The 16866-nt window shown below is 46.6% G+C and overlaps 1 protein-coding gene across 12 annotated transcripts in view; it reads left to right on the top strand.

Annotated features, from left to right (window-relative positions):
• gwl (serine/threonine-protein kinase greatwall) overlaps nt 1–16866 on the top strand; it is a 517662-nt gene that overhangs the window by 108803 nt on the left and 391993 nt on the right. For 11 of the 12 annotated variants that reach the window (XR_012884867.1, XR_012884871.1, XM_037429392.2 and 8 more), the window contains exon 4: nt 6182–6273. The exons of the other annotated variant lie outside the window; for it this stretch is intronic. Coding sequence is in view for 9 of the 11 variants with exons in the window: in XM_037429392.2 (XP_037285289.2) it covers nt 6182–6273 (92 nt within the window). In the remaining 2 variants the exon portion in view is untranslated. The remainder of the gene's footprint in view (nt 1–6181; nt 6274–16866) is intronic. 12 annotated transcript variants of the gene reach the window in all.

Raw genomic sequence — 16866 nt, 5'->3', positions numbered from 1 at the left:
CGGATTTTTTCCAAATTTGACTTTACGAAAGGATATTGGCAAGTACCAATGTCTTCAGAGAGTCGTGAGAAAACTGCTTTTTTATTTATTTATTTATTTATTTTTATTTTTAGTTTGGTGATAATGAGTAATGAAACCTATGGAATAATTCCAGCCTTGCTAGTTTCCGACGGTTGTTGAGGGGAGGGAGGGACGCATGCGACTTGAGATTTGGGACGCTAGTGTATGAAGAAAAATCAGAGAAAGCAAATCTAATAGGCCGGTTTTGGACGGCTTCTATGTTGTCCATGAGGTAACGTTGGTGCGGGTCCCATATAGCGGCTGCATATTCTAGTTTTGGACGGATAAGGGTTTTATAGGCCAACAATTTTAAGTCTGAAGGAGCAAATTTCATCGTGCGCTGCAGATACCCGAGGGATCTACTGGCGCTGGCGATTACTTTGTACACGTGTACTGTCCAAGATAGATTGTTGGTGATATGGACGCCTAAGTACTTGTACTCTTTTGTGGATTGTAATGAAAAGCCTTTAAGGGTGTAATTGTGAAATAATGGGCATGCACGCCAGGAAAATGACATTAGTTTGCATTTTGGTACGTTTAAGCACATTTGCCAAGTTTTACACCAATTTTCAATACGAAAAAGATCAGATTGTAGATTAATTTGGTCTTGCTTACATGTAATTTTGGAATATAACACACAATCATCCACAAATAGGCGAATGTTATTAGAAATGTCAGACGGTAGATCATTAACATAAATTAAAAATAGCAACGGCCCGAGTACTGTACCCTGTGGTACACCGGACAGAACGGGTGCTGTGGTAGACTGTGCGCTATTTATTTCGACAAATTGCTTTCGTTCCAGGAGGAAGTTTTCGAACCAATTAAGTGTAAATGGGTCAAGATTCAGCAGTGATAGTTTATACATTAAGCGACGGTGGGGTACCTTGTCGAATGCTTTTTCAAAATCTAAGAAAATTACGTCTGTTTGGATGTTTCTGTCAAGGTTTAAGTGCAAATCATGTGTAAATGAAGCAAGCTGCGTTTCGCAGGACAGCCCCTTGCGAAAACCATGTTGCGATGTGGAGAGAATGTTATGGCGTTCGAGGTGATGAATGATGTGCGAAAAAATTATATGTTCCAATATTTTTGATGGCACGGACGTAATTGAAATGGGGCGATAGTTCAATGGTGATGACCTATTGCCGCTTTTAAAGGTCGGAACAATCTTACCTAGCTTCCATTTAATGGGGATACAGCTTGACGTTAATGATTGGGAAAATAGCAAAGCGAGCATGGCACTAATTGGTTCTTTGGAATTTTTCAGCATTTTAGAGTTGAGTCCGTCCGGTCCCGTAGCAGATGATAGTTTCATTTTATTAATTATGTTCATTATTCCTTGAGCTGTAAATATTATCGGGGGCATTTGTTCATTAATGACCAGATCCGAGGAAATGGGGGTGCTCATGCTGGCTTCTTTCGTGAAAACCGAGGAGAACGCCACGTTGAGTACTGCGGCTGTCTCACTATCGCTAAGTTCTACGTTTTGATCGTTATACAATCTTATTGGGGTGGCAGGAGATGGGTTTATAGCTTTCCAAAATTGTTTTGGATTAGTTTGTAGCATATTAGGCAATGTTTTCTCAAAAAAATTTCGCTTGGCAATACGAATTGTTTTCGTTAGCTTCTTTACTGAGCCTTGATATGCCTGCCATGCGGATGGACTATTTCTGGCTTTGGCTTTTCTAAACAGTCGCTTCTTTCTGCGTATTTCTTTGCTAATTGAGCCAGAAAACCACGGTGCCGATTGTTTGCTTTTAATTTTTACTGTTGGAACATATTTATCAGTTAATTCTTGAATTTTCTCCGAAAACAAGTTCCAGTTGTGATCTACAGAGCGGTCATGGAAACCTTCTTCAAAAGAAAGGATGAAGCTTTGTAGCTCAGTCGTGATTTTTTCGTAATTTTCCTTGTCGTAAAGTCTTATTCGTTTTGCTACTGGTTTTTCTGTCTGAAATGCTGAGTGAAAAAATGCTAGGATAACTTTATGATCACTTATTTCCTTTAGGTAATGTACTGATTGGATACCGCTCGGGTCGGACGTTAGAATTAGGTCAAGAATGTTTGCGGTATTTGTGGTCTGTCTGGTAGCTTGGGTTATGATTTGTGTTAACTGAAAATCCTGTAGGATGCTTAAGAACTGGCCGGGTTCACCGATAGTTACGCGATATTGGTCACTCCAATCAATGGTAGGGTAGTTAAAATCACCGCATATTATTAGGTTAGCTAGGGGATACTTTTTGCTTATGAAGTCAAGAGTCGTTAAGGAGCCTGCAAAAATCGGCGTCTGGTTGTGGGGGGCGATAGCACGCTCCAATTATGGTAAGTCCTGATAGCGTTCGACATGCTACGTACATTATCTCTAGGGGGCTCTCGTGTTCTATTTTAAAGTGAATAATCGAATTCTTTATTCCAATAAGAACTCCACCACCTCGGCTTTGCAAACGATCATGGTGGTAAACGGCAAATCCAGGCTGTACGGAGCAACTTCCGCGTCAGAAATATGCGATGAAAGCCATGTTTCGCTAAGAACGACAATATCACAATCACATGATTGAATGACGGCGGATACTTCTTCACGCTTTGGAATTATATTGCGAATGTTAGTGCAAAGAATCGAGTATGTGACGTCGTTAGGGCGTAGCGACGTGCGTTTCGGTGTGTTGCAGGGGTGTGATTTAGAAAGACAAGGCTCCGTTATATTATTTTATTGCTAGCTCGCCCGTGCTGTTCTTTCTTTAACCGCCTTATCAGCGGTGTCATAGTAGTAAGTTTTCTTGTCGATTATTAGTTTTTTGTAGCGTAGCTTGAAAGGAACCTTCTGTTCTCGGGCGAAACGAACGAGCTCGCGATGTATTGAACGAGTGGCGGCACAGAAATCCTCAGAGATACTGACTGTTGTGCCCTTGAGCTTGAAGGCCTTAGATAAAATATCATCTTTAGTCTTAAAAAAAGAGAAATTAACAATAATGGGGCGTTTTTTGTCACGAGCAATTTTGCCGATACGATGTGCTCTGTGAATATCTTTAGGTTCGAGTGCTATCTTCAAATTTTTATTGCAAATATCTGTGACCAGTTTTTCGCTATCGCTCCAGGATTCAGACTCGCCTTCACTGATGCCATAGAAGACAAGGTTGCAGCGACGCAACCTATCCTCTGCGTCATTCAACCTTTCCTCAATGCCGGCGATGCTATCTGATGTCTGGGCGGATGAGCGGAGTAGAACGTCTACATCAGACCGCATATCGGGTAGCAATTTGCACTGGTCTTCCGTCTGCGCAATCCGCGCAACCAAATCGGCAAGGTTTTTGTTCCGTGCTAGTCAGGCGAGTATTGATAGCCTTCAGTTCAGCCAGGATGGTGGCCTGGCCGGCTTCTAAGGTTGTTAACAAAGCATACATCGTCTGGTCACTCTGGGTAGTAGAGCTACGTGTGGTTGGACCTGGGTTTTCCTCTATGTCGCCTGACAGCAACAACAGCTCATGCACAATGTTCGCACAATCACACAATAACAACGCAAGGCAGCGGGGGCTCGGCAGCTGCACCAGGTAACGATTGCTAGTCTTCTTAGCAAAAACAGAATCGTAATGGCGTACCTGCGCGATAAACGCAAACGGTGTTACCCGCTGGACCATGGCGCAGCTGACGAGCCCACAAAGCGCCGGTTGCAGGGTGTGGTCCTTTATAGGCGATCGAAAGGCTGATGTTGATGATCCTGGAGATGCCGTAGGTTCCAAGAGTCCCTCGGTAGAAATGATGAAGGCGCCATCTTTCGGTCCAGCTGTTCGGTCTGGTGTTCCCAGATACAGTGAGCATCCGGCAGACGGCGCATGCGCCACTGGCTCCTGGATTTCCGGGGCTTCCAGTGTGCAAAGCGCATGTCGCATTGCCGCAGGCGTCGACGAGGCTGATTGCCGCAAAGACCTGCGCGATAAACGCAAACGGTGTTACCCGCTGGACCATGGCGCAGCTGACGAGCCCACCCCAGCATGTCTGGTCTCTACCATTTTCTTTACATGCCTTTTGGTATCAAGACGGCGCCGGCCGTATTTGCGCGCCTGATAAGACATGTACTGGGTGGTGTCGAAAACGTTCATCATTACTTCGACGATGTTGTCATTGCTACCGACACATGGCAAGAACACATCGACACCCTCAGAAAAGTGTTTGACCGAATCAAACAAGCCAATCTCACGATCAAGCCAAGGAAATGCGAAATAGGAGAAAGCAGCCTCGTGTTCCTGGGACATCGCATCGGGAAGGCTACAGTCGAATCCCTTCTCAAAACACTGGAGAAGATTCTGGCTGCTAAGCGTCCTGCAAGCAAGAAGGCAGTACAGTCATTCCTTGGCTTGACTGGCTATTACCGGAGGTTCATACCAAACTACGCCGAACTAACAAAGCCATTGACAGACCTCACAAGGAAGGGACAAAGTCACAATGTGTCGTGGGGTCCAGCTCAAGAAGCAGCATTCACAACACTAAAGGAGAAGCTCGGTGAGGCGCCAATACTCCTCGCTCCCAACCTTTCGAAGGAGTTTGTACTTCGCATAGACACCTCGAATACGAGCCTGGGTGCGGTATTGCTTCAGATGGGAAACGATCAAGTGCTACACCCTGTCGCTTACGCTAGTCGTAACTTATTGCCCAGGGAGACGCGCTATTCTACAATCGAGCGGGAATGCCAATACTCCTCGCTCTCAACCTTTCGAAGGAGTTTGTACTTCGCACAGACGCCTCGAATACGAGCCTGGGTGCGGTATTGCTTCAGATGGGAAACGATCAAGTGCTACACCCTGTCGCTTACGCTAGTCGTAACTTATTGCCCAGGGAGACGCGCTATTCTACAATCGAGCGGGAATGCCTCGCACTTGTATGGGCCATACAGAAGTTTCATATTTACCTGTATGGAAAGCCGTTCATTGTGCAGTCCGACCACCAGCCCTTACAGTATTTGAATTCTGCCAAACACCTGAACAATAGGGTGTTAAGATGGAGTCTCCTTTTGCAAGAATATTCCTCTTATGTTCAATACATAAAAGGCTGTGACAACGTAGGAGCGGACTACATGAGTACATGAGTCGTGCTTAACATGTAGCAACAAACTGAACCGCACAAACTAGAAAGCGTGCTGTGCATTAACTCTTTTTTCCCGCGCGTCTCTCTTAGAATAGTTGTAAACAACTTTCTTGAAAAAGGGGGTATTGTCATAATATATGGCACGCGGGGTTAAAGTATACAAAAAACAAAACAACGCACCGTGCGGTGGCGACTTGTGTGTTGATCCTTTTGAATGTGTGCGCCGTGCGGGGGCGAATCGCGTATGTGCCGTGTGGTGGCGAAGAGGACGGCGATCGGGTGCGCGGCATGCCTCGAGACAGCGTGAGCAGTGCGTGGGCCGTGCGCGATAGTCGGAATTCCAAGGCTGGGCTATCCTTCGCTGGGCGTCCGGGGTCCATGGGAGAACCCGGAGCCCTACCTCCTGCTGCCTCAACTTAGAGCGCTCCCGCCTGTTTCGCTAGGAGGAGATCGGGCCAGGGAACGTGCACGAGGCCGGGCCAAGGCCTTGACGCTGTGTGCAGACGGGCACACTCAGGGTTCCGCCCACGAGCACGCACAGGCCGAGGTCGTCCACCGTGGAGCGGGTCCCTTGGGCGCAGTGTCCCGGCATCAACTGCCGCGGAGTGGACCTCCGGGACTTCACGCGGCCAGACCAAGAACCGAGCTACGGCATCGGACAGACGGTCTACGCACGACGTCTTCGACTCGGCGACCTCATCGGCTCCGACAAAAAAAAAAAAAAAACTGTACGCTACTGCTTGACTATTTCGTGTAGTACCCCTTATGTCGAACGTAACTGACTATTCGTTGAGTCCTGTCGTTGTGTAAAGATGTCCTACGTGTTTTTGTCCACTTGCGTGCTGCATCATTTTTTCTGGAGCGAATCCTGAACCCAAACATAACATCACAAATAGATGTTTTCTGTTGTGTGTAAACAAAAATTACAGCAGTCTGCTTGGATGTGTCAAGGAAGTTTCTTTTGAAAATGCTGACGAGTGGCAGTGCAGCAGAGATGAAAGCCGAGGGCGCATAATGGCATTGCTGTTTTGTGTCTTTTCAGTTCTTGCTGAGCGTAATGCCTTGGCCGTCAGCCGTAGTCCGTTTGTGGTGCACCTGTTCTACTGCTTGCAGACACCCACCAGCGTGCACTTGGTGAGTGTTGACCGGTTGAGCTCCACCACACATTTTGTAGCCTTGCGTTAGCCGCACTTCACATGCATCTCTTGAGAGTTAATGTCTTATGTTGACTAAAATGAAGGCACTTTCACTGTGGCTATTGCAGTCCTTTTGGCAGTAGACGTAGTCTTTAGGGAACACTTGGAGTCAGTATTGTTACTGTTAAAGGGGCCTTGTGATGCTGTTTCATCTGAATACTGCACCACTGGAGTTTGTACAGTGCCGAAAGCTGAGATGAACATGAATAGAATGATCGAAATCGGTACATGGTAACGGTAGTTATTATCCTTCAAACTTCAAAACCCTAGCAGATGATGAGAGAAAATGTTCCCTCTCGAATTTCACTTTTCCACTGATGTCAAAGGCTGCTTCCAATCACCCCTTGCCTCTCACAGAGACGTACTGGATGACTCACCTTGTGGTGGCCGTTGTGCAATGCTTCTAGCGTCATTTTTCAATCTTTTTTACACTGCCATAGTTAAAGATAAAAATATTTTTGTATCTGAGAAAGTATATAAAGTTCTTTTATAATTTTTAGCGCACAGTAATGTGGCCTATCTGGGACCATATTGTCACGAACAAAACAACACAAAACCTTGAATCGGCACAGCTTTGTATAGTGCCCTCAACTTCAAGAAGAACTTTGTAGGTAACGTTGCGGAGCCGTTGTACGATCTTATGAGGGCCAAAGTACCGGCGCAAAAGTTTCTCTAAGTGACCGCATTAGCGAACTGGTGTCCACACCCGCACTTTGTTACTTGGTTGGTACAAGACGTCTCGACGAAGGAGGTTATAAGCATACGTCGCCCTGTTGCTGATAGCAAATACGCATTTGTGGGAGCTGGCGCACTTCTTCGGCATGTTTAGCGAATTCAGTAGCATTAGTGTCAACATTGAAACAGTTAGTGATTGACAGTATCACATTCAACGTTGTTACAGCTTTGTGGCCATGCAGCAAGTAAAAAGGGGTGAAGCCGGTAATTTCTTGTATGGTGGTATCATATGCAAAGGTAACGTATGAGAGGACGTCGTCGTAGTTTTTGTTGTCGATGTCAGCGTACATGGAAATCATGTCTGTTATCGTTTTGTCTAGTTTCTCTGTGAGCCCATTTGTTTGGGGACGCTAAGCTGTTGCTTTACGGTGAGCGGTACCACTGAGCTGCATGATATCTTCCGTAAGCTGTGCTGCATATGTCGTGCCCCTGTGAGTTATCACCACTGTCGAAGCACTGTGGTGGAGTACAATGCTATGTACAAAGAAGTTGGCAATACCGGTTGTTGGGCCTTTTGGGAGAGCTTTGATTTCAATGTATGTCGCGAGGTGGTCTGTGGCAACAGCAATCGAGCGATCACTGGCTCTAAACGTGGAGAATGGTTTGAGAAAATCTATTCCAACTCGCTGAAGAGAAGTCGATGGAGGAGCAACGGGATGCAGAAATCCAGCCGGACACGCGGGTAGTGTCTTGCGTCATTGGCAGTTGCGGCACATTTTGACATACTGCTTCTTCGTCATTGCGAAGGTTGGGCCAGAAGTACCCCTGGCGTATATGCGAGAGCGTCTGTGTGAAGCCCGAATAGTCTGATTTTAGGTCGTCATGAGAGACATGTAAAATGTTGTCACGTATGGATTGCATGCACAACAAGGCAGTAGGCAGTCGCGGTTGAGTAAAAAGCTAATCATAGAGGACGCTATTGTGAAAGAAAAACTATGATAATGTACTCGCAAACTTACGAGGTAGTTCCGATAAATGGCCCTCAAGATAGTCAATGAGGGGCTGTAGCTCTGAATCGTCGCATTGTTGCTTGCTCATGTCGGACGCTGTGAGAACGGAAAGGAATGCTCGTTCTTCATCAATTTCAGCTTGCAACGGTTGAAGTGGAACACTTAACAAGCAGTCGGTATCTGTGTGCTTGCTTGAACATGATCATCAGGTCGCACTCTTGTAAACGAAGATTTAAGCATGTAAGACAGCCAGATGGATCCTTGAGATTGGCCAGCCAGCACAGGGATTAGTGGTCCGTCACGACACGAACCAGTCGGCCCTACAGATATGTTCGAAACTTTGCAATGGCCCATACTACTGCAAAGCATTCCTTCTCTGTAGGAGAATAGTTCTTTAAGCTTTTGACAAAGTAAGCAATGACGCGCTGGGCCCCATTTCGCCACTGTACGAGAACGACATCAAGACCAATGTTGCTGGCATCCGTATGCAGCTCAGAGTCACCGTCTTCGTCAAAGTTCCCCAGAATGGGTGGTGTTTGCTAACATTTCCGTAATTCAGAAAACGCATGTTGTTGCTTCTGCTCCCAAACGAATGGAACATTGTCCTTTGTAAGCTGGTGGAAAGGTTCCCCTATGTTTGAAAAATTTGCAACGAAGTGCTGGAGTTCGCGTTTGTTCAAAGGTGTTGGGAAAGAAACAACGGCAAGTGTCTTGTCAGGGTCTGGTCGAATTTCGTCAGAGCTGACTACATGGCCTGAAAATTTGAGCTGATCATAGTAGGCCTTGGAGATGCTGGTCAAAGGTTTCAGGAAAGGCTACTATGTCATCTAAATAGACGAAGCTGCTACTTCAGACCTGAAAGAACCGTATCAATCATGCGCTGAAAAGTAGCGAGCACAAGCCGAAAAGAAGGACCTTAAGTTTATAGAGGTCATCTGGTGTAATAAGGGCTGTTTTTTCGCAGTCTCGCGCTTCAACCTTGATCTGCCAGCAGCCGCTGCGAAGGTCCATTGATGAGAAGTGTCAAACGTGTTGAAGTAGTCCAAAGAAAGTCATCAATGGGGGGTAGGGAATAGACATCCTTTTTCGTAACATTGTTGAGCTTACGGTAGTCAATGCAAAAATGCATCGATCTGTCTTTCTTTCTCACTAAAACCACGGGTGATGCTCATGGGCTGGTGGAAGACTGTGCGATGTTGTCCTCAAGCATTAGTTTGCTTGGTCTGGGATAGTGTATTGCTCCCTACGAGAGATGTGGTAGACACGTTGGCGTACTGGTGTTTCATTTGGGTGTGTGATTAGTTTGTGTTTCGTGATGGGCATTTGATTCACCCTGGACGTTGAGGTAAACAGTTTGCAAAAGAGTCTAATAGGCTTTGAAGGCCAGCCTGTTGAACACTAGACAGTTTTGAATTCAGATCAATTTTAACGTGGGTCTGTGCATCAGCGTGAGAATCTGTGCCATCTTGCAGAACTGTGAGGGAATAAGCAGAATCATTGTATGGCTCCAAATGGGCAATTGCAGTTCTTGGGACGAAATTCTGATATTTGTGGCTGAAATTCAAAACTGGAATATGTGCTGTCTGTGACGAAGGCTGCAAGCTGCGTCAAGCTACGCAAACCTGTCGAGCCAACAAGACTGACAAATTACCCTCAGCGACGCCGAGAATGGGAGTGTCGTCGCCGGCTTCCACGGTGATGAATACACTAGTTTGCGGGGGTAAAGTAGTGAACTCACCTGAAATACGCAACACTGGGGAGTGTGCGTGGTGGCCAAGCCGTCCCAGTTGCTCTTTCGCTGGAAAAGGTCACAAGCAGCTCGCGAAGGTTCATAACGGCTTGTACTCCCAAAGGAAGTCTATGCCCAGTATGATCTGCCTGGAGCAGTATACCAAATGTACCAACTAACGTGGCTTGACGAATTTGTACTCCCGCTGTGCATTTGCCGATCGGCGTGAGAAGATGACCGCCTGCTTTCTGAAGCTTAGGCCCTAGCGATTGCATCATCACCTTGTGAAGTGCAGTAACCAGTTGGCTGCTCATAATCGAATAATCGGCACTAGTTTCGATGAGAGCAGTGATCGGGCGATTATCAACAGTAATGAGTGTGTCGGCTGTAACAATGTCACCGTTCTTAAACGAAGGCTTTGAGGATGAATAGTTGCTGTCATCATCAGTGTCGTCGTTATTGTCGTCGTGGTTGCTGTTGATATCGTCAAGATCGTCGATATTACTGTCGTCATTCTTGTCATTATTGCCATCATCGTTGATGTCAGATTGGTGCTGCGGAAGATGTTTCGAAGTGCGATGGTCAGTGGCCCTACCCTCAAAGGTCGTTGTTCTTAGTTTTTCCAGCTTGAGCTCGGGGGCCAGTTGCCCACAGAAGCGGAAAACATCAGTTAGTGGCTAGATGACATGGATCGTCGAGGAAGTGGTGAATGAGAGTGTCACTTCATTCGATCGGGCACACGGCAGGGATGGCTCGAAAGGTGTGAACTAGTCATACGGCGACGAATGTTGGCTGGACCAATATTGCTGAATCTTTCCCAGCCGCTCTTCCTCACACAGATGACGAGCGTTGGTGTGAAATCCTTGGAGCCCCATTATTCGATAATAGAAAGTTAGATACAAGTGACACGCTTTAGCACAGTGAAAGCAGACTTGTCTATTGTCAGACGTACGCCGCACACTTGGCTTTTCCAGATTCTGTCGGGGGCTCGTGGATTTGTACGTGCAGGCTACAGGCATATATAGCGGGTCTTTAGAACTGGTGCAGCTCTTCTTCAGAGGGCTGATGGTAGCTATGTGTCGTGGGCTGGGCAGGTCACCGCAGTGCTTGCACGTGAGTCGGGACGAAGCGGCCATGGGTCTCACTGGCATGAACTGCTGTGCCGCCTGGTGAACTTTTTCATGGACAATATCGGAGAGGGAAGTTACGAGTGGTTGAAATTTTGTTCTCTGAAGTCGAGTGAGTTCCTCACGCACGACACTACACACAAGTTCACGAAGGGCATCAGTGTCACTAGGCAAAGTTGGGGCAGATGCTGACACCAGAATGGGGTGGTGGTCGTAGAATAAGGAGCGTTGCTGAAGAGCTCGTTCTATCAAAGTCGCTTCGCTGACAAACTCTGCGACTGCTGCAAACAGTTGCTCCTCTACGCTACGCATCAGCAGACACACCTTTTTCGCTTCCGACAGTTTAAATCAGCATGCTTGAAAAGCTGCGACATGTCCTCCACCAACATGGCTACGCTTTCATTCGGCTTCTGAAATCTGCTTTGAAGGGCTTGCTCTGCTTGCTCTTTTCTTTCGAGTCTGCCGTAGGTGTCGCGTATCTGCTGTTGGAATTCCTGCCAGGAAGTGATCGACAGATCGTGGTTAATGAACCATACGCGGGCAGAGTCCTCCAGGGTGAAATACGCATACCCTAGCTTCCTCCTTTCGCTCCAACAGTTGACATCGGCCACTCGATCGAAGTCATCAAGCCAGTATTCCACATCCTCAGAGGGGTCACCGTTGCAAGCGCGATGTGCTGAAGACCAGCGATGGGAGTGCCTGTCCCATATCGTACGTATCTAGTGTTTGACTTGTGATTGTGGTCAGCATCCTACGCGGGCTGTACTCCAGAGCCAGTCCTTGAAGCCGTCGGCTTTTCCGTAGGCTGTCTGATTCTAATGAGGTCGAATCGGTGTGGAGAGCTTCCAACTCTTGGGGATCAAAGTACATAGACGTGTACCCAGCAGCTTCACCAGTTTGTCATGGGTACAACCACACATGACCTTGGATCGGGCACAGGTTTGTTTAACCAAACCCCTCGTTGTTCTCTTCTTTGATCATTCCCCTTGCTGTCCTCAGTTGTGTCGATATCATGGCAATATAAACATTACATGTAGTTTGTCGTGTTGAATAAATCAAAACGCATACCCTATGTCGTCACTCTTACGTAGTGAAATGTCACTTTTGATCACAAAAATAACTGCTGTGTGTCGCTCTAGTTCGAAAACAGTGCGATTTCTCTGCAGAAATAACATTATAACACCTTTGTTTTTGACTTTGCCACTCGCACAATGATATCAGTGCATTCCACTGTTCGAGAAGTAGCAAAAAAGAATACGCATAATTTGTGTCTCAGGGCCCCTTTAAACAATGACTCTGCGCCAAGCACCATGTACAGCCTAGCAATAGCCAGTAGCTGGAGAATTAATCAGTTTTGTTTTCTATGGTTTCAAACTTTTCTGGTTTAAAACTTTTGTGCTTCTCTGATTTAAAACTTTCAGAAAGTGGCATGTTAGATGTTACATGTCATGGGCGATAAACCATTTTCCCTGGTCATTCATCGAAGATATACATTCACACCTCATTATAACCAAGTTGCCCCGCCGCGGTGGTCTAGTGGCTAAGGTACTCGGCTGCTGACCCGCAGGGCGCGGGTTCGAATCCCGGCTGCGGCGGCTGCATTTCCGATGGAGGCGGAAATGTTGTAGGCCCGTGTGCTCAGATTTGGGTGCACGTTAAAGAACCCCAGGTGATCGAAATTTCCGGAGCCCTCCACTACGGCGTCTCTCATAATCATATAGTGGTTTTGGGACGTTAAACCCCACATATCAATCAATCAATATCAACCAAGTTGCATCTTAACGAAAATAAGATCGTTACATCCAAAATTTGTTATAAAGGTTAATTTCTAACACTATAATTATTACAAGAATATTCTTCATTTGCTTCCTTATAATCAATATTTTGTTATATCTGAGTTCACTATATCGAGATTCGAGTATATTTTGCATTGTAGAGATATAAAGTATTATGCTGAAGAAATGTTAAAAATGCAACCCATGTGGACAAAAAAAAAGGGGGGGGGGACGGGACAGGATAGGACAGCACAGGACGCCTCTACAGGGGCTGTGTCCATCTTTCCTCACTCAGCATGAACCGATTATCCCAACAACATGTTCCATTAACGAGTATCATATTTCATCTGTATTGTCTCGTCTTCTTTTCAATTTGAAATTTTGTCTTTGCCGTGGTCTGGGCAGTTATGAAATTTAGCCCATATTTGTATGGCCACCGTTAAGTGGCCTTCCTTAATCAGCATAACCGCATATGAATCTGTGTTATGTGAAGGTGCGATGTGTGTAATCTTGTCGTTGCGTTGGGTGGTTTTGTATGCTTGCGCCGGTCTACATATTTGATGCAGTTTGACAATAAAGCTCAGTTGGAAGTTAGCGCTCTGTCCTCTTGTGTCGGTCTGCTCGGCCGTTTCTTCTTCCCCGTAATGCGCTATACCAGTTCAAGCACGATGAACCAACTCGCCCAATCTTCAACACTCGTGCACCCCATCAAAGTTATTAGTGACCATCATTCACTCTGTTGGTTGACTAAATTAAGAGATCCAACCTGCCGATTAGCGCGCTGGAGTCTGAAATTACAAGAGTTCGATATGACGGTCATGCACAAGTCTGGCAAACGCCATGCGGACGCCGACTGCCTACCTTGATCACCAGTACAGTCAGCCTCTCTTCCTGACGACGACAATATGGCTTCCTTGGTGTTCTCGATGCGTCCACGATTGCCCAACAACAACGAGGCGACCCTGAATTGCTTGATTTGATTAATTACGGGGACGGACGTTCATCGAGGGTACCCAGAATTTCGCAAGGGCATTATCGTCATTTTGCTTACGCAATGGGGTTCTCTACAAAAGAAACTTTTCATCCATCGCAGCTCCCTATTTGCTCGTTATTCCTGCACCCCTTCGTACTAAAGTGCTTCAAGCATGTCACAATGAGCCGACGTCTGGCCATTTAGGCTACACTCGCACATTGGCAAGAGTACAGCAGCGATACTACTGGCCACGACTCACAACAGCCGTTAAGCACCACATTCACACTTGCCTCGATTGCCAGCGAAGCAAGTCACCTCCAAAGAGACCCGCCGGTCAGCTGCAACTAGTTCAGGTTCTATGTACACCGTTCGACCAGATAGGAATGGATATTTTGGGACCCCTTCCTACTTCTACTGCAGGGTATTGCTGGGTTATAGTCGCAACAGACTACCTAACCAGGTATGCCGAAACAAAAGCTATTCAAAAGAGCACCGCAGCAGAAGTGGCGAGATTTTCCATAGAAAATATTGTGCTACGCCATGGTGCCCTGAGTATCGTGATAACAGACCGTGGAACAGCATTTACGGCAGCCCTTTTAGACCACGTCCTGATGCTTAGTGGAACGACTCACTGTAAGACCACTGCGTACCACCCGCAAACGAATGGACTAACAAAGCGCCTCAACAAGATGATTGAAGACATGCTGTCGATGTACGTGGATGTCCAACATAAGAATTGGGACGAAATTTTGCCCTATATCACGTTCGCATACAATATGGCTAAACAAGAAACGACTCGCATGACTCCATTCAGCTTGGTTCACGGACGGGAGGTACGGACAATGCTGGATGCGATGTTGCCACATGAATGGGACGCTACCGACACAGGCGCTGAAGTGTTCACTGAACGCGCGGAAGAAGCTAGGCAGCTCGCCCGCTTATGGATCTGCCAACGACAAGACTACGATGCAGGCCGCTACAATGCTCGCCATAGAACTGTAACATACAAAATCGGTGACAGAGTGTGGGTTCGGACACCCGTACGAAAACGTGGACTGTGCGAGAAGCTGCTAAGGCGATATTTCGGCCCATACCGAGTATCGCGCCAGCTGAGGGACGTCACCTACGAGGTCGTCTCCGACAGTCCCCAATGCCCCAGGCGTCGCCAGCACCAGCTTGAACTTGTGCATGTAGTGCGTATGAAGCCATATGTGAGCGACTGACTGCACGCTAAAAAAATACTGTGGGTCTGAATCAGCATCAGGGCGATGCTCTTATAAGGAGAGGCAAGTGACACGTGTTGAAAACACGTGATGAAAAAGAACGATGATAGGAATGTTTTGTAGATTCCAGCTTGTGGGTCAGGCGGTTTTCGGGACAACGAAGCAAGCGTCTTGCTGTACAGCTGATCCTGAATACGCTCTTTTCGCTGCCGTAAGCTGCTGTCATCTTTTGTTCGCGTTGCACTGAGAGAATACATAAGGATGGCGTCCAACGTTGTGTGTTCGACGTTGATGTACACGGCCAGCATGTCAGGGATTGTCTTGTTTTGCCACTCAGTGAGACCATTTGTCTGTAGGTGACCTAATGAACATGCTTGCATGCTTTTTTGTGCATTTTGCCATCTTCTGTTTAGTCAATAACGAACAGATCAGACCTGACTTTGTAGGCGCTGAAAACAGTGCATCAACACCGTACCTATTAGCCACCTTTTTTACATTGTGGGAAACACTATGTAAGTACGGCATAACATAAATAGGCCTCCTCTCACTTTTTTTGATGCTTGGACCCCCGTCATTGTATTTTTTAAGAAGGCTTTCGCAAGCACTAGCTAAAATCTGTGCCGGGTATCCAGCCGCGCTTAGATGAGCTAACTGATTCTCGAAGCTCTCAAACATCAGATGAGAGCAAGACTTGTCGAGGGCTGCCGCACAAGCTGACAACACAATGCCCCTCTTAATCAACTTCGAGTGCGCACTTTCAAAAGGCAACAAGCCTTTCTTCGATCGCAGATTGTATTTGAAGCAGATGTGCTCCTTGGCAAACCTCAGCCATAGGTCCAGAAACTGGATCTCATTTTCGACCAGCATTTCGTGCGTGAACTTCAGGCCACTGGAGTGTCTGTTGAAAACCTCAAGGACACCTTTCACAACACCCTGTACACGTTCACAAGGTACCTTCCCAAGCACGATAAGGTATTCGTCCACATACCTGAAGGTGCGAACGACATCCAAATGGGACAGCTCATCCTTTAGGCGTTGGTCGAAGGCTGCCAAGAGTATGTCACTGAGGACAGGCGCAACTGCAGAACCGATACAAATTCCAGCTTTTTGGACGTAGGTACCCTCCTGGTGGCTGATTTCAGTGGACTCAAGGTAGACTTTCAAAAGTTCCAAAAAGTTATTCACGAAGATACCATGCTTGTTTTGGAAATTAACTTCCCCGAATTCATCGATTGCACTCCTGACAGAATCAAAAAGCACGGCATTTGGAATTGAGTAAAAAAGTTCTTCCACATCAATTGAAAAAGCCGTGGACGCCACCGGTAAGCCTTCCTTCAAAGTAGAAACGATTTCCGAAGAACTTCGCACTAAGAAAGGGTCACCGCTGTTAAGGGAGCCAAGTATGCCTTGTAGGTACCCGGCCACTACCCTTTGCCAGCTGCCCTTCTTGGACACAATGAGGCATAACGGGTAGTCACACTTGTGTGTCTTGCAAGTGAAAAATGACTGTAGCGTCACATTGCTTGCTTTTACCACTTCTCTGCAGAGCGCATCAAGGTTCATTTCTTTCAACAGTTTTTGTACCATGGTCTTCCGTTTATTTGGACAGAAATGCACCTCCTTGAAGTTTTTGCACAGTGCATCTAGTGCCTTGTCCTCGTACATCTGTTCACCATCCGAATACTTTCATTCTGTAGGTGATTGTGTGCGGGAGGCGAAAGCTATCATGTGCATTTCACGCCCATCTTTCTGCTGCAATACTGCTCCAAGCCCACAGTCAGATGCATCAGTTGACACAATCACCGGCAGTGCTGTGTCAAACATTTGCAGTATTGTTCTAGATGAAAGGAGTTCTTCGACTCTCTTGAAACTTCTGTCTGCTTCTGCTGACCAAATAAAAGGTTCATTTCGACGTAGTAAGTGCCTCATATGTTCCACCACGTGAGCCAACCGAGGGACAAACTTGGAGTAGTACTCCACCGAACCAAGAAATGAACGTAAGGTGGCTACATTTGTTGG

Source organism: Rhipicephalus microplus, chromosome 1 (genome assembly GCF_043290135.1).
Source record: "Rhipicephalus microplus isolate Deutch F79 chromosome 1, USDA_Rmic, whole genome shotgun sequence".
In the NCBI taxonomy this organism is placed as follows: Eukaryota; Metazoa; Arthropoda; class Arachnida; order Ixodida; family Ixodidae; genus Rhipicephalus; species Rhipicephalus microplus.
This window is presented reverse-complemented; position numbering and strand designations above follow the sequence as displayed.